The sequence below is a fragment of the Phaenicophaeus curvirostris genome, chromosome 5 (genome assembly GCF_032191515.1).
Source record: "Phaenicophaeus curvirostris isolate KB17595 chromosome 5, BPBGC_Pcur_1.0, whole genome shotgun sequence".
In the NCBI taxonomy this organism is placed as follows: Eukaryota; Metazoa; Chordata; class Aves; order Cuculiformes; family Cuculidae; genus Phaenicophaeus; species Phaenicophaeus curvirostris.
The window spans coordinates 52,799,683-52,824,346 of NC_091396.1; the positions used below are offsets into that span (position 1 = coordinate 52,799,683).

The 24,664-nt window shown below is 41.8% G+C and overlaps 1 protein-coding gene across 2 annotated transcripts in view; it reads right to left on the bottom strand.

Moving 5' to 3' along the window:
- Positions 1–16,560: 16,560 nt before the first annotated feature.
- PRIMA1 (proline rich membrane anchor 1) overlaps positions 16,561–24,664 on the bottom strand; it is a 47,957-nt gene continuing 39,853 nt past the window's right edge. Inside the window, exon 4 of one of the 2 annotated variants that reach the window (XM_069858751.1) lies at positions 16,561–17,432. In XM_069858751.1, the coding sequence (XP_069714852.1) occupies positions 17,333–17,432 (100 nt within the window). In that variant the 3' untranslated portion in view covers positions 16,561–17,332. Of the gene's footprint in view, positions 17,433–20,329; positions 20,486–24,664 lie in introns of those variants that run through there. The other variant, XM_069858752.1, reaches the window with a different exon arrangement.

Sequence of the window (24,664 nt, forward strand, 5' to 3'; positions counted from 1 at the left end):
ACAGACAAAGATAACATTTATTATTAAAAATAAAATAATAATAAAAAATAAAATAATATAAATATATAATAAATATAAAATAATAAAAAAAATAAAATAATAATAAAAATAAAATAAAATAAAAGGAAAAGTTTGCTACCCTTTGCCCCTGACAAACAAGGTAAAAGTATTAAGGCTAAACTTCTTTGAATGTGTGACACTGGTCACATTAAACAGATCATGATTGTTCTTCAAACTGGTACAACTTATTTAACAAAAAACATTAAGATGGCAAGTGATCAGGTGACATCAGAAAAGCAAAACAAGAAGCAAAGTAGAGAAACAGAGCTGAGCCAGATCAAATAAGAAGGGCAGTACATCTAGTACTGTGGCATGGAGATCCCCCTATTTACAGAACATTAATCAGGCAGTGAGTGACTTTATATGAGAAGCTGGATATTGTGGATGAAGGCTTATTATTATATTTATGCAGATAAACTGGCGCCCCACAACCTGTCTGGAGAAGTGTTCTGCATTTGTTTAAATAATGGAGATAAGCTAATGAAAATATCTTGAGCTTCAGGCAGAGGGCATACTGCTGTGCAGGAGCATTCACAGTAAAAACGAATGGAGGAGGGAATAAGGCAGATACTGGCACACAGTAAGACTGCTTTTTTTTTTTTCTCCTAACGTCTTGGTGAAGGGAGCAAAGGGCTTAGATCTTTGCTTTTGATAAAACTGAATTTCCTTGACTCCAATGGGACTACACAATTATTTACCAAGTGAATCATAGAATCATAGAATGGTTTGGGTTGGAAGAGACTTTAAAGATCATCTGATTTCAGCCTGGCCTTGAACACCTCCAGGGATAGGGCATCTACGACTTCTCTAAGTAATTCGTTCCAATGTTTCCCCACTCTCACAGTAAAAAATTTTTTCCTGATATCTAATCTAAATCTCCCCTCTACCAGCTTAAGCCTGTTACCCCTTGTCCTATCCCTGCACTCCCCGATAAAGAGCCCCTCCCCATCTTTCCTGCAGGCCCCCTTTAATTACTGGAAGATCTCAGCCTATTTCTATGAATGGAGCAGGTTTATGGCAGCTGCTCTAGTTTGCACAAAACAGTGTAATTCTATGGGAAGGACAAATTGCAGCATGCAGTCATTAGTGGGGCGAAACTATGTATTATTTCTGTTCTTGGGTGACTTATTATCAGAACTTGATGTGACCTGTAAGACAGTTCTTTCTTTTAGTACCTTGTTTTTTTTGTGAGGGAAAAAAATGTAATGGGAGAAAAGAAAAGCCACTTATAGAAACAAGATCAACCACAAAATAATTAAGATATTGAACAAAAGAGAGAAAAGGTAAAAGACAAAACAAAAGAGAACAAAATTTTGAAGAATGGTGTCAGTTCTGTTACCTCCATCATTTGAGATTAGTGACTGGGAAATGGGATCAGATAAATGACCTTTTCCCCTAGTTTATCTTTTTCTACGGCATCCGCTGCTGGTAAACATAGGGCATACGTCCTCTCGGGGAACTGAAGGGGCTCTGTCTGAGGAGTCACAATTGCCTTCAGGGAGCTGATGGGTGCATATGGAAATAATTACCCCTGGGTCCACAGGGAACTGGAAACACAATTCTCCCTGCTTCAGCTAAGGTTTTTGCAGGCCCTGATTTTGTGTTTCCAAATTAGTTGCCTCAGTTTACCTCAGCTTTGAGGCTGTATTCACTGATGCTGGCTAAGAGTGAGGCCAATTGTGCTCTTTGTGAACCAGGAAGGCTAATGCAAATGTGACATGAGGGCATTTCCCTGTTTGCTCTTATGCTTTCACCATCCAGAAAACAAGGCTTTGATTCTTCCTTTGTCCAAAGCTTTAAAGTACAAGCTAAATCCAGAAAGCATTTATCCTTAAAACAAACAAACAAACCAGCTCTCAATGAAATGAGATCCAGGTAGGCAACTAGCAAAGAATAAACAAATGCTTATATGAGCTGCAGTGCTGTATCTGGAGATGGTTGTCTATGTGCCTGCATCAAAGCATCTGACATCATCCAGAGGTTCTTGTACCATAAGGCGAGTACAAGACAGTGCATCTCTACAGCCTTGCACAGTGTCTACCAGCCTGCCAGAGGTCATGGGGAAAAAAATTCCTGCCATGTTACCTAATTTTGTAAATTTGCTTTCCATACAGCTGGCAATTCTCCTTGAGCTGCTGGGCAGTCTCCACAGCTGGCTTGTGGATGCAAGTTGGGTATAGTGGGGCATAGTTGTATTTATGAAAGCATATGGAGGAGTGGCTCTTCACTAAAAATCTTTTTGTTGAATTATTTTGAATCACGAAGATGAAGATCCAGGAAAAAACCAACACCTTTCTTTTCCAGAATAGTTCCAGATTGTGTTTTCAAGGACCCAGTAGCCTGTGTCATTTATCATACTGATTCCTAAAACTTGTATCAAGAACTCACAGGCAGTCTTGTGACTGTCATTTGACATCAGTCTGGAGAGGAGGACATGATCTGCACTGTAAGCCTCATCAAAATGTGACAGCTCTTCCCTTCAGTGAATTTCCAGAGCTGTGGCTTTTTCCGAGGACGGCTGCATGCGGTGCACGGGGCTGTAAGGCAGAGCCAGAGCGCCAACTTGGTTAGCAGGATGGGGTGTCCATTGCTCAGCTCTGCTGAGTCAAATATTTGAATGAAAAAATAAAGGCATCTGCTGAGAAAATCACATTTAATTAGAAGAGAGTAAAATGAACATGCTGAATAAAAGGAAACCGGAGTTGTTGCAGAAAGGAAGTAGAATTAGTCCATCTGGGAATTCTCTGATAATGATTATTATTAATACCACTGAGCACTTCTGTAGCATTTTTTGGGTCAAGTTCATTGCTGTGAATCATCACAACAAATGCAAAATGTAGGTTATTCTTTAGCATACAATTGTCATGTCTAATTTATTGTAGGTTGGTTATAACTATCATATGATACGTGGGTGTATTCTGTCTTCATTTCTGAAGGTGTCCCCCCGAAGCAGACAAGAATCTCACCACTTGTGCATCTCATTAGTTTGGCTCCTAGCATAGTAAGTATGGAATAAAATTTGCAGAATGTAATACGGAATAATTGTTTGAATCTCCAGTATAATTTTAAACTGTGCCCTTTATGCAAAAGGATATTTCAGACAAACCTTTCTTACTTTAGTTTCAACAAACACTCTAATTTACTTAAACCCCCAAACTTTGCGTGATATGTACCAGCACTCTCTTTCGATTCAGAAGCCTGAACACGAACTCAGCAGCAGCCAGCTCCTACACCAGCCAAGTCCATGGGAGCCCAGCCACTGAAATGAGTCCATGTAGTGAACCACCCTATAAAAAACATTACCCATACAACTCTGCCTTCACTCCTCAGTTCTTTAAATCTTGCAGCACCAGCAGATCCTTAATCATTGTCAGTCTGGATCATCTGCTCGACACTGTACACCCTGCACTGCCTTTCATAGCTGGGATCCCCTTCTGCAATCTTCTCCAGTCCATCAAGGGTTTACAGCCTCAGCTGATGATATGTCTTGTTCATACACATTATTTACAGGCTTAATTCAGGTACAGTTCAAAGTTAATACAGATCAAAACAAGAAAACAATTACGATTGTTTTCCAGGCAAACTGTAAAGGTACTGATGCACAACCTGACTGAGAGAAATTGTTCTGAAGCACATCTCCCCTTGTACAGACAAGTTGTTTGAGTAAACAGCAGGGCAGTGAGCAGGTTTGAAAAACAATTGTGAGAAAGTTTTTTAAAAAATTCTGTTCATACTACAAATAATATAAATAGGGACTTTCCTGGAATAAAGGTTTATTTTCCTGGAGTAAATGGGGCTTGAGAGCTGGAAATGTTTGGGAAACGTGGGCTGGTGGCTTATGCATTTTAGATTTTCTTTTTTAGATTATTTCGTTCTCGTTTCTGCTTTAGATGTAAGTCAAGGCAGAAAATCCTTCAAAACCCATAGACGCAAACTCAGTGCTGATTGCTTTTAAGCTTTCCTAAGCTGATGGAGTGTCATGTTGCTTTCAGCTGCTTGGTTCCCTTGGAGAAAGGTCACATCTGTGCAGTGCATGCTGAATTCAGGTGACGGTGATGGACTGCAGCCATCATATAGGATAAGCTGGCTTTTTGGGCACCTCCAGTCATTCTTGTAGATGGGGTGTGACCAGCCAGCTTGGACAGAATGGGCCCCTTGCCCTAGAGGCGAGTCAGTTCAAAGACATTTTCATCCTCATTTACATGTCTGAGTAGTTTTCCTTTATGTGAGAAACTGCTCAAAAAAAACCCAAGATAAAAAACAGTCTTGAAGGAGTTGTCTTAAGGCTGCTGCAATTTTTCTTAACCTAAAAAAGAGAATGGGTTGTGGGGAGGGGTTGCTTCATGTTTTGATATTTGTAACTTGCATTTCCATGTTTGCTTCCATACTGGAGAGATGGCCTTGCCAGAAAGCTGGGCTGGGACTCTGGAATCCTCTCCCATGTGTTCTCTAGACACTCGTGAGGTCCTAGTCTGGGTTTCTACCTCCAGGGAGGGAAGATGGACTCGATGATCCAGTGGGTCTCTTCCAACCTGGTTATTCTATGATTCTATGATTCTAAGATGAGCCATTGAGTAGCTGTGACCCCACAGTCACTGTGGAAGCCTGCACTAGCTAGTGCCAACTGGGAATGAGTAGGATGTGCTGCAGGCTTTTCAGTTGTCAGGCTCAGTGCACGCCTGTCCAGATTGTGCAAGCCACCTCAGCGTATTGTTTGCCCGAGGATTTTTATTTACAAAACAACACTCCTCTACTCAGGCTGGACTAATCTGCACACACACACGGTGCTTTTCTTCAAATTTTCTAAACTCTTGTTCTGTATGAATTAATCTACTAAGTTTTCCAGAATGAGGTTGAATTTTCAGTAGAAGTTTGTATGAAGATGTACAGTTTTGGATTGACTATTCCTACTCTGCACTCTCCACTAGGATGGGTGTCTGACATTATCAGTCTGGATGATAAACCTCTGCTAAAATGCCTGCATGCCGCAGCATCTGCCCTCTCACCATCAACAAATTCAGACCCTGGGAGCCACATCCCGTGTTACAGCAGTTGTCCCTGTGCAACCAAACAGGCTGAGGCTGTTCAGCCCCCCGAGGCATAGATACTTATTTCAGCGTAAGAGGAGTTGCCATCTGGAGGTGCTGTATTTCTCCTCTGATGACAAGATTCTTGATAATTTATAGATAATGAACACCAAATTTTTAGTTTGGTTAAAATTAGTTGAGAGGAATCCTGCCTCAGGTATTCAGAGGCGTAGCTTCACAATCACAGGTGTTGAGAATAACCCTCTTATCCCAATATAACAAATGAAACTCCAGTATTATCAATATCCCTCAAGGCACTGACAGCAAAAGTTGAGCCTGTTCAGGATACACTGTGCTGGAAAGAGAATGTCTCTCACTGTGTTTATACAGCAGCTAACACAATGTTAATTTCACCACAAGACTTGTTTTCATTATTTAAAAATTTCTTAAAGGGAATGTTGAATTGAGATTGTCCCTCAAACTTACCATGGATCAGGCTCCTGTTTTTACTGTAAACAGCATTTTAAAGAAGACTTCTTTTTGCTTAGAAATGGTAAATTTTAATTCTACAAAGTGCTTGGCTAAATATTCTGTGGTTATCTTAAGAACACAATTCCTACATTAAACTATAATTACTAAAATAAACTTCTGGTGCTTTTTCCCATGTGTATTGCTATGGAGTATTTCTACTGCTTTTAGCAGGGCCAGTGAAGCTGGCAGTGACCCTGTTGGTGCCATACAGTCTGTTGCCTCAGCTGGGGAACTGCTTAATAAATTTGAAATTTTGTCTTCCTCGACAACTTTCCTAAATACAGCTGTGAGTCAGAAAGATCATAATCTCAAAATGATGAGTTGCTTAAATGCCACTGAAACCCCAATTTGGAGACCTGAGTTCATATTTCAGGTGATGAGGCACAAGTTAAAAAATAACATAGCTGCTGAATCTGTACTTTTTTTCAATTATCAGATGCATTCCTCCATCCCCATAAAGCCAGAATAATTCAGACGTGCATCATCAGTACCTAAAAAAGTTAGGAAAAGGATAAACCCAGAGATAACTCCCACTCCATTTTCCTACTGACATTTTTCAAAGGAGGATCAGATTATAACATTTTTGTCTCAATGACTGGGGCAGGGAGAAAAGCTTGCTTAAATAGATGACTTGAAACAGTTGTTGCTGCATTGTCACGGAAAATGGCATATAGTTGCTGCTGTCTTCTGGACAGGCACTGTGTATGCATATATCTGCATGTGTGTGTTGGTGTGCCTACACACCGCCGGCATGTTTGAATAGCTGTTGAATTGTGGCTTTTTTTGAGCACTGCCCAGGGTACCAGGAAAGAAGAAGGCAGAGTAGATTCATGTGGTCACTCATCTGAGGGATTTCTCACGCTGAGGGTTTGTATCTACCTGCATGTATGACCAGCATCATCTGTTTCAACTGGGAGATGTTGAAAATATCCTTCATTCCCACTAACACAATAAGTAGGAATGTTCTCCTTTGGTGAGACTATGCTTATCTCTGCTAAGTGGTGCTAATATTCTACTAAGAGCTCTTTTTACCTAAATATTTGAAGATGAGAACATCCTCCTCTAGAAGTTGGGCATTCACTTATTGTTTTAGACAGAGGAGACAATGAGGAGAACAAATCAAACCTCAGCTTTGGTAGAGATAAATATGCAATGTCCTGGTAGAGCTGGGCAAGTACTGAGTTTTTGCCTTGTTACTAGGTTTAGGGGGGTAAAAAATACAGCAAGAAACGTGTTCAGGTAGAGCCAAAAGAAAATGTGGTGTTGTTCTCGGCAAAATCGAAAGATTGTGTTTTGGGCCACTCTCAAACATTTTGGAGCTGGAATATTCAACTGTTCTTCTGTGTCTGAGTCTGTGACATATTTTAATGCCCAGAATAAATGTTCTGACATTTCAGGGTACCCTCTTTTCCATTCCATTTCTAAATATTGCAAATATTTTATGGTAAAATTCACTACTAATTTTGAATTTCCAAATAGTTTTGATCCTTCAAAACTATAGCTTTTAAAACAAATGAGCTGAATTGCATTTATTCACTTGTACCCTTGACTTTAGTCACAGATACTGAACTGAAAAATTCTTGGACAAGAATTGACTGAAATCCAGTATCTTAATTTTAATAGGAGTGTCAACGGTGGGGCAACTTTACAGCAGGTCGACTTTTTAGAGGATATATTTGTGCAATTCAAGTGGTCTGTAAAGAAGGGGAACCAGGAGTTTCCAGATGCTTGTAACTGGCAATAAAAGCATAAATTTACTGCTAAAGCATAAATACTAATGCTAAATTTAATACCTTCTCCAAAGACTAGAAGAATTAGAGATTCTCAATTCAACAGCCAGAAATTACTGCTGGGACTTTTTTTAATACCTTCTCCACAAATATAATTCTTGGAAGCAACCTAATTATTCTTCTGCAACTCTTAGACAAATACAAAGGTCAGCTTGCAACTGTCAGTCAATGTGGAAAATTCTAACACAAACTGTTCACACTTGAATAGGTTATAAGCTCATTGGTGTTTAAATAGAAAGGCTCAAGGAAAATTACCACTGTATCTGGCACCTGCATAATACCGTATGTACTTTTTGGGTTTTCACCATCCAAAACTGATCCTGCATAATGCCTGAAATGAAAAGGGGAGAGGTGTGATACATTCCTGAAAAGTTTTGCATGTGATTTTCTGGTCTGGAGACTCTTCGAGGAAGTGTTGAATGGACACCAAAGGCACGTAGCTTGCCAGAAATGCTTTACATGATGATTCATGATGTTTTCATCTCCTGCCTCTAAATATTGTTACCAAAAGAGTGACTTTGAGTAGCACAAATCTGTGTCCATCGAGGCAGTCTTGTCTGCCAGCCAGTAGATAGGTTAGCGTGACCTTATGCTTCCAGGACAGCTTGTTGGGGAAGCTTTCCTTCCCCTGAATTCAAAGGTCACAAGGGACAACATATTTAAAGCAAACAAGGCTCTGAAATACTCTTGTTTTAAATTCCCACTGAAATTCTTGCATTCTTATTGTACACAGCGTTTTATCCCTCATGTGGGCACAAAGCCGTGCACCCCATGGTGTTCCCTGCTCTCCAGCTTCTCCCTGTGGATGCTGAGTGGGCTCTGAGCTGGTCTGGGCAGGAGTTTCTCTTGCCACATGGGTACAATGCTGGGACCTTGGTTGGCACCAGGTGATGCCTTCCACTGCCTCAGTGCTATTGAGTGCTGGCCAGAGGGATGTGACTTTCATAAGCAGCTGCAGCTCCTTTCCATTTTGCTCCTCAATGCCTGCCTGCCTTTCAGCTGCCACCGCAGAGGTGGAGCAGATGGGTGATCAGGTGCATTTGTATTTTAATCTCTCTCTAAAAGGAACATACAGGCTTTGAAATACTCTGTTAGGCAAATGGCTGCAAATGAGGTGTCAAGCCTCCAGCCAGGATATATGCCTCATTCTGCCGTTTGTACTTCTCTCACTACCCTTGTCCCCCTTTGCACCCCCCCCCCCCTTTTTTTTTTTAATTTTCCGGTAGGCATCAATTAGGTGAGGGCTTTTCATTTTAAACATTGGGATTTTTACTCAGCCTGCTAAGGCTGTCAGGTCTAGTTTGCTGCTGAACAGTTCATGCTTTGGTGCTGGACAATGCATGAATGTTTAAATTGCTTGAAATGTCTAGTTGAATTATCCTCAAATTACAAATCAAAATAGGGAAGGCTGTCTCTGCCTCACAAGCTCATTCACCGGGATGTGTATGCCATACCCCTGCTTTTCCTTTTATTTTCTTTTTTGCTTCCGACTACGACTGTGTTAAATGAAACTTTAAATACTGAAAGCATTTCTGTTTTCATGTGCAGGGGGAAGCGATGCCAAACCTAAAGAGAAATTTATTCACATTCCAGCTCTGAGTTCTTTTTGTGCTGCACGAAAATGAGTCTGTGAAATTTATATTGTTGCATAGGAAAGCAAAGCAGCCAGCTGCTATTTACTAAGAAACTTCCTTTCTCTTTCAGCCACAGTGATGTATAACATAAAATACTTTTAAGCAGATATATATAAATACCATTTAACTGTTGTTTTTGTTCTTAAATGAGAGCTCACAGACTAAGGAAACCAACAAGCCAAAAAGATCAGATGTATCTAGCCAGCACTCACGATAAAAGCAGCTTGTTAAAGCCTTACTACTTACACAGTGAGGTAAAAATTAATGCCTGTAGGATTTTCTTTTATAAGTTGTTAAGGGAGGCAGAGGTGGGTCTCCATGCACCACACTTGCCCTGTCCAGCTCGCTCTCCAGCAGCGCTGGAGGTTGATCAGAAACTCTGGTCAGTGCTGTAATGCTTCTTTCTGAAGTGTATTTTTATGTAATTTCATAATACACAATAAAGGGAGTCTGAGCAGACACCCTCATCCTCAATTGTTCTTTTTCTGTACCTTAAATAGTTCAGTGACTGTACCAGGGGCACAAAAGGGGTGTTGGAGCTCCATCCTGCACCGAGCAAGTACTCCATCCCTCTCTCTCCCCAGAAAGTTCCCCTTCAGGGGCCATGCACTTCACCCAGGCACTGCTGCCTCTCACCGTGGCTGCCAGGGCCTCCTGTGCGCTACGTGTTAGCTGGTCAGGTAAGGAGCCCTTGTCAGTATTTGCAGCACAGTGTGGATACTTACATCAGGACAGGCTGGGTCAGGAGGCCACCCACATGGCACAAGCACTGGTCAGATGCTCAGTGCTAGTCCCCATATCAAACCGTGTCATGGTGCAAGGCAGGAGTAGCAGAACAACTGTTTGAACGTGGCACTGAGCTTTTGGTTTAAGTAGAACCAAAAATAAAACAAGTTCAAAACATGCTAGAAATCTTGGTATTAATATTTCCAGTGTTTTTTTCCTGAATACTAATAAAATTAATTAAAGCCAGGCCACTTTCAAGGGCAAATTCTCTCCTAGCTTGCAATTAGACAATTGTTTCTGTGTTTTTAAAATGGTTGAAGATGTAACAGTGATGAAAGAACCTTAAGAAAATGTCTTAGATAAAATCTTTAATTGGAAGATTAGCTCTGAAGGGATATTTTTGACAGAAAAGCAGTATCTATTGGGAACATTAACACTTCAGTAACTGAAGACATACATACTAAAACATCAGTTGCAGGATTTTTTTTAAACATCTGATTGTTTTGGAGGCAAAGACTACACCCGCATGAATCAAGCATGCCCAAATCTGAGCATCTTTCAGAGATGGAGAAAGCTGTATGAAACTAATTATACTGGACATCTATTAAAATGATGTAGACCTTGGCAATGCATGTGTCCAGATGAAACCAGTGAAATGCAATCGATAATGATTGCATATTATCCAAATCACATAAGACATCGCGTCTCTCTCATTACAAATCTCTTGCTCCCTCTCCAAATAATATTAAATCCCAGTAATCTAATTTCTCTCTTGGTATTGTAAGGCTGTTCCCAGTGATGGAGCAGTGGAGGATGTGCACACCAGGCAACACCAAGTTCTTCAGCACGGCAAGTTGTTGTGTCTCATATTATTTAGCAATGTTTTCAGCTAAACTGAAGACATAACTGTGATTTAAGGTTTGGAGATATTCTGCTATGTTCCAGTCTCATCAGAGTTGCACCCAATACCCTCACTGCTTGCTAAAGAGCACTGGTACTTGAGTAGTTTTTGACATGCTTATGCACTGGTTCCTATGACCACCTACCATGACTAAAGCGTGACGAGATCTCAGCCAAATGGCAGTGAATTCTAGGCTAATATTTTTACTGTTAGCAGGACTCCCAGCGGTCTCTTCGCAGTTGTGGCAGTCTCCTCTTCAAAGTGACATCCTTCTCCCTCTGCTGCAGGCTGACCCAGCAGCTTTGATGTCTGAAGCAGGGGCCAAGGCCTTCTGGAAGCATTTTTCTTTCACAGTGGTTACAAGGAGATTTTAAAGTGGAAGTTTACTTTTGCAAAGCATGTCTGGTATTTTAAGTCTGCTGGATATCATTGTATATGGCATAACGGTTATTGCTGTGATCCACTAAACTGCCACTGATCACTTTGCATTAGTCTTGGTCTGTCCCATTTAAGGGCTTCTCTAAACTGGGATACGAAATCATTTCCAATGGACCAACAAAAACTGTTACGGAATGCTGTCTTGGGAATTAAAGGCAACCAAGGTGCCCCTACATTTGAAATAATGTATGCACCCTTAGCAAGTTTACGGATGACACTAAGCTGGGTGGAAGTGTGGATTGGCTGGAGGGTAGGGAGGCTCTGCAAAGGGATCTGAACAGGCTGGACCACTGGACTGAGTCCAATGGCATGAGGTTTAACAAGGCCAAATGCCGGGTCCTGCACTTGGGGCACAACAACCCTGTGCAGTGCTACAGACTAGGAGAAGTCTGGCTAGAAAGCTGCCTGGAGGAGAGGGACCTGGGCGTGTTGGTTGACAGTGACTGAACACGAGCCAGCAGTGTGCCCAGGTGGCCAAGAAGGCCAATGGCATCTTGGCTTGTATCAGAAACGGCGTGACCAGCAGGTCCAGGGAGGTTATTCTCCCTCTGTACTCGGCACTGGTGAGACCGCTCCTCGAATCCTGTGTTAATTTCTGGGCCCCTCGCCACAAGAAGGATGTTGAGACTCTGGAGTGAGTCCAGAGAAGAGCAACAAAGCTGGTGAAGGGGCTGGAGAACAGGCCTTATGAGGAGCGGCTGAGAGAGCTGGGGTTGTTTAGCCTGGAGAAGAGGAGGCTGAGGGGTGACCTCACTGCTCTCTACAACTACCTGAAAGGAGGTTGTAGAGAGGAGGGTGCTGGCCTCTTCTCCCAAGTGACAGGGGACAGGACAAGAGGGAATGGCCTCAAGCTCCACCAGGGGAGATTTAGGCTGGGCATTAGGAAAAAATTTTTGATGGAAAGGGTCATTGGGCACTGGAACAGGCTGCCCAGGGAGGTGGTTGAGTCACCTTCCCTGGAGGTGTTGAAGGCACGGGTGGACGAGGTGCTAAGGGGCATGGTTTAGTGTTTGATAGGAATGGTTGGACTCGATGATCTGGTGGGTCTCTTCCAACCTGGTTATTCTGTGATTCTGTGAAAATTCCCCTACCCCCTTGCCGGTATCCAGGTGGCCTTACTTTGTCACCTGGCTGTCACTGAGGAGGAGTTAGTTTAGGCTCCTTCTGTGGTTGGGGAAGGAAAAGCCCTGTTCTGAGGGAGGGTTCAGGTTGTGACACCTCCTTGGCTTCAGAAGACCCCATAGTGACTGCGCTCTTCACCACTCTCTATTAAAGGCCTAAAACTGAGGGGTGAATCCCAAAGGATCCAGGTTTAGCTACTGCAAGCAAGTGTTGGTCTGTTAAAGGACTGGTCCATACTTTGCCTTTGTTCTTGCATGGAACAGGGTGGGTCTGGTTGACACAGGGAGTTAAAAACATTGAATGGTGCACATAATTATCTCTTGCATAAAAATAAACAAAGGCATGGAGTATTATGTGAAAGTTAAAAGAAATCGCTCTGAAACTAGAGTATGTTGTTAGGGAAACTTCATCTCCTTTGGCATAAAGGGGTTTCTTGAGCTTTGGGGGGGGTTGTAGGAATGTACAAGTGTAATTCCTTTGTTTACAAAGCACCAGCAGTGCACTCAAACTGCAGGGTTAGGAGATAAAGAACACAGCCAGACACAGGCATGATCAGCAGCCTTGAGCTTCCCCACAATCGGAACAAAAAGTGTGCAAGCATGCAGGGTAAATTTGGGCAGTAAGAGAAGTGCAGCCATGGCTCTGCAGCCATTTCTCCCTTCGGCATTTCTCTTCAATGCTCTGTTCTCAGCTAGGCTCTGTTCTCAACTACATAGCTGACAGGACACAGGAAACTTTTTACAAGTACATTTTTATTTAAAATAAAAATTAGTTATGGTGCCTTTTTAAAATAGGGTACTGCACAATCTGTATATGCAACACAGTTTTTGGTACGGAACATATTTATTGAGCAATATCCTTAAATACTAAATATACATTAATGGCTTGTTTGAGAAACATGACAACATTAATTCTGATATTTTTCTCTTTAGTCATTTAACCACTGATACAGATTTCCTATAAACAATATTCGTTTTCATCTGTACATGTGGTACACAGTCAAGAAGGCAAATCTTAGAATATTTACATTCATGCATTGATTTAAACACACTATTTTGCAGTTTAAAATAATATATTTTTGTTTGTACAGGTGCAGGGAGTATCGTAAATACATATCTACCACAGGCCTGATTCTCCTTTGCTTGGCAGCATCTATGGTCATGACCTGGTTGGAGTAGGAGGCCCACACTCGCTTGACATGCTGTGACCATATGGCATGCAAGACTGGACAATTAGGTCTCTGTATAGATATATATCAATATATTTATAATCTTATACTTAGTAGAACTCTCCTCTTTCCTTCTGTTGCTGTTTTTGCAGCATCTATCCAAGGTAGAGATGCTTTCCTGGTCATACCACTAAGCCAGGGTCTGAGCCAGGGAGGATAGCAGGGCTGGGGCTTCAGCTCCACCTTCTTGGCGCTGCTGAGGACTGAGGAAGTTCAACACTTTGCAGCTCAGGCTCTTAAAGTGCATTGCCTGCTTGTGTCTGCTAGTGGTGATCCTGGAGAAGAAATTTTGAGTTGATGCTGTCCCCCAGACTGAACACAGCAGTTTTCTGAGTCTGTCTGGTGGTGGTAGAGAGGTCAGAGCAGAGCATTTAACTTCTGCGTAGAAACTGGCCACCTTTTAATCTGCGGGGAATCTGGCTATTTTGTGAACAGAGCTATCCATGACCTTTCCAGACCTGATATTTTGGTGGCTAAAATCAAACTCAAAATGCTTGGAAAGCTGTATTTTGGATTGCCAGTTCCCAAGATTCAGGGTCACTGTTTAGTGAAGCCCATATCAATCAAGCACATTTCCTTCCCTTTGCATTTAATTATATCATAATAAGGAAGCCTCTTTTATAAAACCTTTGCAAGTAGTCTGTAGATTATTAAATGCAATCTTAAATCACATCAGCAAACATCAGAAATCATTCCTCAACGGCACCATCTTTCTAGCCTCTCTTTTCTGAAGACCTACATCTGCTTCCAGTATACTTCTACAAGTACCTTTCTGAAGATCACCTTAAATTTGGGTGCAATGTAGTCAACTGTACTTAGACAGGAATCTAAAGGCAAAACTACCCTGTGCAGATTTTCTCATCTCTCTCTGCCATGGAGCTGTGGAAGAGTTGAGAGCAAAGACTTTGGACAAGCAGAGGAGCAGCTCTCAGCCTGTCTGCTGCTGTCGCTCTTCTGTGGCAAACGGATCAAAAAAGCACACTGGGAAATGTTTGTTTCCGGAATAATTATGGTGAGGATGTGTCCAAATACATTTATTTAATGTCAGCATATTTGATATAATGACGTGTACCTGCTTATGCAAATAGGATGCATCTATATCTCTGAAAATACTGCCACAGAGCTGGTAAGTATTTTTGTCTTGATTATATAGATGGGTAAATTGAGGCACAGAGAGGCAAAATTACTTGCTAGTAAACAGCAGATCAGCATCTGAGTTGAAAGTAGATCCCAGTCCTTGCAAGCTGCTCCTTGACATGTCCTGTCTCTCTAACTCTCCATATAGTTTTTAACACTTAATGTTCCACTGAGGAGACCTCGTGGGTCTCGGGTTGGTTTGCTTGTGGGTTATGTCATGCACCAGGATTATCTCTCAGTGAGGACATTTTACCATTGACATCACTGAAAATCAGACAGCATCTGGTGACCATCTTTTTAGACCTCTTCTTGCAAACCCAAACACATTTGGATGGAAATAATGAGCTACAAATCCCTTTTGTGATTTTTGGCCTTACAGAACATGCCTTTAAAGCTGTATGAGGATATAAATAAAATCAACAACCTTTAGGAGAAAGTGCTAATCCTGAGCCCGTATCATGCTAAACTCATCTGTATTCATACTTTATACTCTCAGCTAAACATGCAACCAGTCTCAAACTATGGCACATTTAGGCAGAAACAATTGGAGTAAAAAAAGAAAGGCAAACATAGGTAACTACACCAAAATAAAAGTTATAGCTTAAAAAATACTCTAGAAATATACTTGCAATATTTTTAATATAGTATTTAGAGGCTAAGTGTTTTAGGCAGTCAACATTTGGGATACTAGAGTCAAAGTGTAAATTCTGTCATTTTAATCCCACTTTGGATCTAAGAACATATCACTGTGTCTTGTGCAAGCACACAACATGAATATGGCAGAAAATTATCGTACTCTCGGGCAAAGGGTTACTTATTCCCTTTCACTTTTGTAATTGCATTCACTTCTCAAGAAATTCTACCCTTTAAAAATAATTTTATGTACCTAAACTTCTACATAGTGATGACAGGCTAAAAAGCTAAGTGAGTAACTCCATAAATACCTCAACAGCAGTATATAGCAGCATTTCATTTCATCATTGAAAAGATACTTATATTTACATACACCCTATTGTTCAATAGGTAATAGAAAACTAGAGATGGGCCTGAGCTGGAACTGCTGATGTGAACATCCCAGAGCTTCTTCGGAAAGACCTGCAGAACATCATCTTCATCTACCATCAGCCCAGACTCTACATCCTGGTGACAGACCAACCACAGACAGGAATGTGTTCAAAATCAAAGTCTGATTTCCGCAGTTCAGGCACATCTTTATATAAAATAAAGCATTGGTGTGTTGCAGTACAGAGGGACGTGATAGCCAGGGCGCAGCCAAGTCTCGGAGTGAGACTGGCTCAGTGCCTGGGAGTTTCTCACAGACATGGAGACCTAGTGGTATCAAAGCTTAATGTTCAGACAAGAAGCCAGGGCTGAAATTTTGTCTTGCACTGCATCACTACTTTCAGCACAGAGGTAAATGGAGACATAGGCGTGGAGGTGTGACATGGAGGAAAGTTTTCAGGAGGCGGGGAAAGACCAGTGTCTCAGCTACTCTCATCACTTTTATCCTAAGGGTTACTTGATGAGTCTAACCTGAGATCCTACATGAAATGAATTTGGGTGGATACAGTTTTGCTTTATGTAGTCTGCAATCCACATCACAGAAAGTAAAACACTAAGCTGTTATGCTGAATTTGGCACGATTGGCAGTCTCTGCCCAGGAGAGGCAGAGAGTGAGTTAACGTGGGCACAACCAGCTTACCAGACCCTCAAAAGTGGTCCTCCAAGTCAGACCTACAATGTCCTTGGTGGATCAGTTCAGGAAACTCGACACTTGCAGGAAACACCACTGATCAGTGAATGAAGAGGACTTCAAAGGGCTGCTAGTCCTTTCAACACAACCTTGTCCAAACACAAGATGTAAACCAACATCTTTCCCACAGGGGTTTCCCTGGGGAATCAGCATGATGCAAATATAGAGAAATGTGTACAATTTCACAAAGGAGGAACTTTTTAAAGATTAAAAAAATAAAAACGTGATGCAAAAAAAGGAGGCTTATTATGAAATAATAATGTTCAAAGCACCTCTTAATAATATCTCCCTCTCAATAGCAATACTAATTGCTAAAATCTGACATTTTGATTTCTTTTGCCTGAAAAGTCCTCAGCCATGGAAATTGCATAGTCACCAGACCGCAGACGAATTTCCTAGGTTAAGTCACAAGTTCATGCAATTTTTGGTCGTTTGATGGCTTAACAGAAACCTTTTTTCCCTTTTTAATAATGAAATAATAAGAATGATAAGAATGAAGTAGAAGTGTATAAAAACCTGCACAGGCTGGAGAAGCACATAGCTGACAGCTCCACCTGTGACCCTCAGACCCACTTACAATAAGCTGCTGCCACTCTGGCAGATCACTTTCTCCTTGAAAGACCCCATTTAAGCAGCTTTTTGCAGACACTCAATTCAAACTGAGAAGTAGAGGGGAAGAAAGGAAGAAGAAGAAGCGGGAGGCATCGTGACATTGCTTTCACGAGTTGCAGCATGCAATGCTTATGCCTTTGTGAGGCCTTTTCTCCGGTCAGCCCGGGTGGGCAAGTTTATACTCCCTTGGAGTAGCAACAAGCCTGAAGAGCAGCCTGCTTTTCTCTTCTGAATCACTGATGCGTGCACTATTTCTGAAATGAAGTCCTTGGACACAGAGCTCCTTTCGTTGCCTTATTTCACCCACCTTGCATGCTCCATGTGTGTGCTTTGAAAGTTTACCACCTCCTGCGCCTCAGCGGGGTTTCGGGGATTATACAACCGCATTGTTATCAACTGTTTTGTTGTTTTGGGAGGAGGTCATTGCATATTCAGCCCGACTGGTTCCGTTCTCTTCTTTTCTCATTGGTTTCCTTGGGTGATCCCAGGTTTGGTGATGTATAGGCAGGGTGGGGGGAGAAGAAAGAAGAGAGATAAACATCTTCTTTGTCAATACAGATTGAAAGCAAGGACATGTAACGTGCATCATAACACTGAAATTTTCCTCTCTATTTTTGCTTTCTGAACAAAGGTTGAACCAGCAATTAAATTTTGTCAAGCCTCATGATCCACCTGGAAGATGAGGGATCTGGTCCTAAGGCCTGTTGATCTCCTCTGTACTAGTCTGTATATAGATACAGGCATGTATTTTGCATGAGATAAAGGCTGCTGGAAGCAGTGCCCTCCACCATCACCTTCATCCCTGGAATGAAGGCTTGAGCGCTGGGTCAGGCTCTGCCTTAACACAATCCTGGGCCTCTCTCCTCATCATTCCAACTGGCACGATGACTAGCCATGTCCACTGAGGATCCAACTCACTCACCAGTCATCACAGTAACACCATGTTTGGTCCCTAGGAGAGGACCCGTTTGACCAGTGTAGATATGTACATCTGCGGTGGCTAACCCAGCCTACCTCCAGTCAATGGAGAGAAACATGTACTTTTAAAACATGGTTCAGAACAGCTTTTAAAGTGAATAACCAAAATATGCGAGATGCTTTGTGCTCAAGGCATTAGTGTTTCTCTGCATTGCCTGCGAAGGAAGGCTAATGTACTAGTTCAGACACAATGTCCATGTTCCAGATGTCTGAGTTAGTGACTGAAACATGGTGCCTGGTGATCTACCAGTGCCAGCACACCAACCACCGAAGCATGCTCGTTTTTATTTTGTTTGGTGGCCAGGACCACCAGGGCTAATTGTGAGGCAGTTCAGGAAATACCCAGCAAGTGCAGAAATCTAACAAACACCTGCACATTATGGAACATAATAATTTTATTTGTAATATTAAAATGACTGTGAAAAGGCAGAAACTGAGCGTAAGTCCTGTAACAGAACATGTTACATCATATAAGTGTTTCCCCCACAACTTCTTTCCTCAAAAGTGGTGTGACCTTTATTTAAAGCTGAAGCTGTACACGTAGGAGGAGAAAAAAGCTTCATGCTTTCCACACAGATATTTCAGACATTAGTGCTTTAAGTTGCTTCTAAGTGCAAAAAGAGGATCAGATAAACAAATGTAATGCAACAGTTCGTGCACTACTGTTCCTGACACAATTTAACAAAACAAGCAACAATTAATAAAAAAATAGATAATTACACTGAATTTCAGCAAAGTATTAGTATGATTACAGGAAGATGAATGTGTTTTGCTTGTAATCTCGAAGAAAATACTTTTGACTCTGCTACCTCACACTGCTCTTTGGCTTGTAAGAGTTAAGGCTTGTTAACATTAGCCACGATTCTAGCTGTTAAAGAATGGAAATGGAAGGGAAGGGGAGACTAAGACCTTGGCTGAACCCTTTTTCAGCCATTAACATGCTGTGCCTGTCTGCATCTGACACAAGCTTCTGCGGCTCTGTCTTTCATGACATTCTAAAGCATTCATCCACCCAGCCACATCCCTGACAAGAGGAATGAAGAATTTGATGGCAACACTTCTCTTATTTTTCCCTGAGCAGGACAAATGGTGTGGCTGTGTTTAAACATCTCTGCTGCTTTCAAAAACTATTCCCCCAGTTCCAACCCTGAGTCAGCTCTATTAATGGTCAAAAAATGAAGACATTTTGTCCACTTCTATTTGCAATCTGTTTGCTTCCTATTTCCCCCCTCTCTTTCTTTGTTTTGGTCTCCTATGCGTTTCTGCACCTCTCCAGTTCCATTTTCTTCCCCTGTCTAGCTTTCCTATTCTTTCATGTTAAAAAATGTCTTCCTCTCATTTTTATCTACATTTTTCTTTTTTTCTAGAAGTGATTTCAAGACCAACTTCTTCAGTCCTCCTGAAACACTTTTTCCTTTCCTGCCCCTTTTTTTGCCTCAGTTTCTCTTCCCAAGAGCAGTCATTGGCTCTTTTTCCCTCCCCAGTCTGGTCTCCCTGTGCAGACCTGAGAGTTTTGGAGGCTCTCTTCTGAAGGTGAGACCTCTCTGGAGACACTGCTGGAGAGGCTGATGGTGATATTACACCACTAGCACTAGCATACACTGGAAGCACATTTTTTCAGAGAATGCAAATAATAGAATAGAGACATCATCAGGGTTCTGCTTCTACCTTATTGACTGCTCAGAGTCATTGTTAGCAAAACAGAGCAACTGCTTTCTTGGGTCTCAGTGAAATGGCTGTTTGAGCCATTTATGTATTTGTTTATGGCAGACACAAAAGTTCAGGCTTGGAGAATGATCTGTTTACCTTCTTCACTCAATTTGTTTCCCAAAGTATGTCAGGCATGGATTTAGAGTTAAACTTGCCTCGGTTACACCATTTAAATGCCTGGCTTGACAGACTTGTATGCTCTTGCCACAGAAATTCAAATTGACCTATATATTTAGATATGCAAAATCCTTCTGGCCTGTTGTGATTTTTCAACTGCCTTTTAGCATCAGGGTACTAGGTCTTTTTGCGCCACTAACTCTGCGTGTCACTAGCTCCTTTTTACCTCAAATTTCATCCAGTGTTGAGATCCAAGCATGCAAGTTTTCACTTACATGCCAAGGGGAGCCCTTTTACCCTATTTTCTGCCCTATAATCTAGGTTATGTATGATGTTCCTACATGTAATACTCCAAGCCCCCTTTCAGCTGAAGGGCTGTGACCCTGTTGTTATACGTTTCCATTTGAGGGTTGCTCTTCATTAGTGAAAGCGATGTTTCAAATTAGTGAGGGAATGAGTAGGAAACTGCTCATAGCTGTGACATACTCACTTGGTGGCAGGTGAAACAGGCTGTTCGCTAACAAGTGGTTTGCACTGCTCTACAGTATGATTTACAACTCACTGTGCTTTGATGTTTAGCAAACAAATTGGTGCAGTCTTCATGCCAAACATCTGTGAATGAAAGGTACATGCAACTCTGTACAGCTTAGTACACGCCTGAAATGACGCATCAGGGTCCATAATGACCTCTCCACCATGCATGCATTAATTTGCACGTGTCCTAAAATCAAGAAAGCATCAACCATTTAATAGTGTATTTCACATATCAAGCTTCAATTTCAGATGATGTTCTGATCACATCATAAAACTTATTTATCAAAGATATTCATATTGGCTTGTACCAGTTCTCTGCAGAGTCCTGTGTAAAGGTCAACATAACGATGCACAGTCAAACATAACTTACATTTTCTGTCCTTAGAAGCTATTTCTTAGAGGAGAAACAGATTTTGGCCCTTGATCCTGTCTAGACACGAAATTCAGTTGGCAAATTTGACAAAACCCTCCCTGCCAGCTTTGGCTGCTGGTGTAAATTTGGCATATACCTACTGTCTGCAAGGCAGCTGTGTGGTAGAGTACTAGGGCAGGGTTTCACCTCATATCTCATTTGTACACACTTAAGAAAAAATCTCTCTATATGACTTCTCAGACAAAATCAAGCAAAAGCTGAGCAGACTACTAATTTAATCGTGACTTTGCTATGCCTTGTTACTTTTAGGCTTTTTGAAGCTTTGAGGAGAGTAAGACCACCTAGACACAGGAATAGAAGTTTTGCCCAGAAAAGTAAATGGCAATAGATTTTAAAATGCATAACTCAGTCTATAGGCTCATACTCCTCAAGGTACTTTGTGCTTGGAAGAATGAGAGTTAAGAATAAAACCTGATTTCATAAGACAAGCCTGAGTATTGTGAACCTGTTTCCTTCTGCCTACCTCCAGATTAATGTTTCTGTTGAGTGCCAGTGCACCATGGGCAGCACCTGGGAAGGCTGGTCCCTGGACAAACCCAGCCAGATTATGAGGGGGTGACCTTGGCTGGCAGCAGAGAAATAAAAGGATCCTAAATTCTTCTCCTTCTGGGATTCCGATACTTGAATCAGCACTTTCAGGAGGTGCCTGCCTCCACATGGTATTTGCAACCCTGTGTTATCCTCTGAGGGAAACACCTATCCTGTGTCTTAGAGAACACAAATAGTGTGTCACTCTTCTAAAATGCAGCTAGAGGAGGGAAGGCTGCTTTTCTCTCCCTGCTCTGTGTTGCAGAAGATGCCCAGGGCTCAGAAGACTACAGTGCAACTCCATTCTTTCCTGAGCATTGGTAAAAAATTGTAAATTGTCGTTAAAAGGCACCTGCAAAATTATATATATAAAAGAGATTTTATTGAATGGGTATCAGTATCAACCAACAGAAGATTTTATCAGCAGTGAGGTTTCCCTGTACTGCCTTGCATAGCTGTACCCATTCCAATGCACAAGGTATCCATGCCAAAAATTGTTTCATGTTTTCAGTTCCTCTCATGAAAGTGCTTGTAGTAAAAAATAAAGAATTTGCCTCTCCTCTCAAAGTACTTTCATGTCAAGGTGGCTCCTACCTTGAACAAAGCTGCTACCAGGCTTTCTGGGCAGCCCCACTTCTGCATGTGACAGCATGGGGCTGTGCTATGGGGAAAGAAAAACAGCCAGTGAGCTGGTCTACTGGCAAGCGTCACCGCAGCTTGTCTGCCCCTCCTGTAGTGGCAGGCACCAGGGTCATGTTTGCACCCGCTGATCCCTGGGGCAAAGCAGCAGAAAGGAAGAGGCAAATCAGAGAGCTGAAGATGTATTGCTTATATGTGCAGCAACTTCAAAGCTCTTCTCCAGGCTCATAAATATTTCATTAGCTATCAACACATAAAAATTAATGATTTTCAATAAAACTGGGTCTCACATGACACACCCATTTGCTTCATAGGATTGGTCTACCCTGATGTGCCCCCAGTGCACAGCAAAAATATTATAGCTAAGCTACCTATATACCAGTAAAGATCCAACTGCAGCAGCATCTTCCTGGATTGCAAAAGTTGTCCAAGAAACAGGGTAAATACCTGGTGGGTATATTTTCACTTAGTTTCATCTCCTGGGCTAGGAAGCTAGCAGTACATGTGGCAGCTATATTTAGAGCTCTTGGCTAGATTTCACTGCTGGAAGCCCAGACAAGATGATGTGTGGGCTACAGTCACACTTCAAAACTGTCTTTATTTAGCAGACACAGGATAGGAATGGATGAATAAGTTTTGTAATGTCATTTAATCACTAGACCACCTCTCCCAGTAACCTTAATGTTTATAAGATCATGAAGAACATGAATGGGGGCTGTTTACATCTCAGTCCTGAGGGCGTTCATGAAACAGCCATTTGATTCATACTGGCCATTAGCCATCGGAGGTGAATCAGTTCCTGTGACACCGGCTGGTGGGAGAAACGACCCTGCTTTCTAAGACTGGTTTGGGAACATGATCCCTACTAGAGGGGCTCAGTGCACTGACAACAGTTGTTTTTCAGGACGCAGCCATTGAATTTGTGTGCAGCTGCCCACCACGAGCCTTGCCTAATGACTAACCGGGGCTGACCAGCCTCGCGCTACAGCCCAGACATATGGGGCTCATGTTAAAGAAGGAAACTTCTCTCACAATAGTTTTCAGAATAATGGAAAGAGAACCACATTCTGGCTTGTCCTTTGACTGTCTCAGAGGGACCAGAAAGAATCGATCTGGCCTGGCTATTTTTTATTTGACAATGTGAAGATAGAAATACAAGAAGAAACCCTAATGATGAAAATTCTCAGAAACCTTAGTTTTAATCTATTAAATTAGTTAATAGCCATATATGAATCATTTATCTGTCCAGAAAACAAGCAGCATACTATTCATGCCTCATAGGAAGAGGTTACTGGCTCAACTACCTCCCACGTATAAAGCAAATGCTTTACAGTTACAATAAAAGCAGCTCCATCTGCACAGCTTTCAGCAATGCACTCACTACTGTTCAGTGTTTGTCCAGGACCAATGTACAACACTTTCAATCTCCAATGGCTTCTTACATGTATTACCTGTATGTCCATTTTTGGTCTGGTAAGTTAGCTAGTCCAGCATCTGAAAGACAAATAAACTGTCTTGCCCCAGTGTTTATAACTTATTATTCCAATATGTGATGTTTTTGACTTACTCTTCCAAACTACAAAGTCCAGGTAACCTGATATTACCTGCACTGTTTGGAAGGACTATGTATATTAGGTGACTTTCAGTTCTGGACGTTTGATGGAGGTCTCCTTCCTCAAGCTGCATTGCCCCTTTGCATACAATTTTGAACATCTTCAGACCTTTTCTGTCTCTCTTAGAGAGAAGGGGAGAGGATCTGGACAAAGGTGTAGTGCTAGGACCATTATGCAAGATGGGAAAGTCTTTTTCACAGCACTGCAAGTCAGGTTGCATCAACAAGCTTTGACCTAGCCCTAAGATACCATCTCCTAAGAAGAGTTTCTTTTCTGGCTGTTCACATGAGCATTTTCAAGCCTGCAATTTATGGCTAATTCACCTCTCCCTCACAGCCATTTTTAGCTGACCAGTTTCTGGAGTATATTTAAGCAAGCTCTGCAGCCATGTGAGCCATTTCTGTTTTGGGGGGTTCCACACTTGCCTGTGATAGTCCAATCCCCCTCACTGTGCATGGATTGAAGATCTAGCCTTTGCTGAGCACTTTTCTCAGGGAAAATAATAATTCTATACAGAGCTGCTCTGCAGCCATTCATCAGCACTTAGAGGTTCCCTGCGTTGATGCGTATGGGCTACAAAATGTGGTGTGCAGATGTCTTTCTGCAGAAGTGCATCTATCCCAGCCTGCTGAAGTTGCTCTGGGTATACCTGAAGGGACGATTTGGTCTGTTCAGATTGCGAGTAATTGCAATAGATTGCTGAGCCACACATGAAATTTAAGAAGTGGAGTTTAGCCTTCATTTATTTTCAGCAGTGCAAAGTCAGAGTAATTCTACAGACTTTGGTGGACTTGAAGAGGATTTGTTCTGATGTTACAGAGGAAGATCTGTCCCTGGGAGACTAAGGTGATGCAATCACATTTCCTACTAGGTTTTCAGTTAAGCTACCTTCAGAATTACTGCTCCTACACAAAATGAATCTTAAGGAAGAGAAGCAGCTTCATTACTAGGATAATGGGCTATTAAATTACGTAATTGATAAAAGTACTTCCAATGACCCCTCACATTACAAGCCATTCTTTGCATTCCCTATAATGTTCTTCAAAATATTTTATTGACTGGAGGGATATTACAGCTGACGTTATCCATTGGGAGTTCATAGTGCAGAATACTTCATCGATGTGTTTGGATGACAAAAGGAAAAAATGAATGG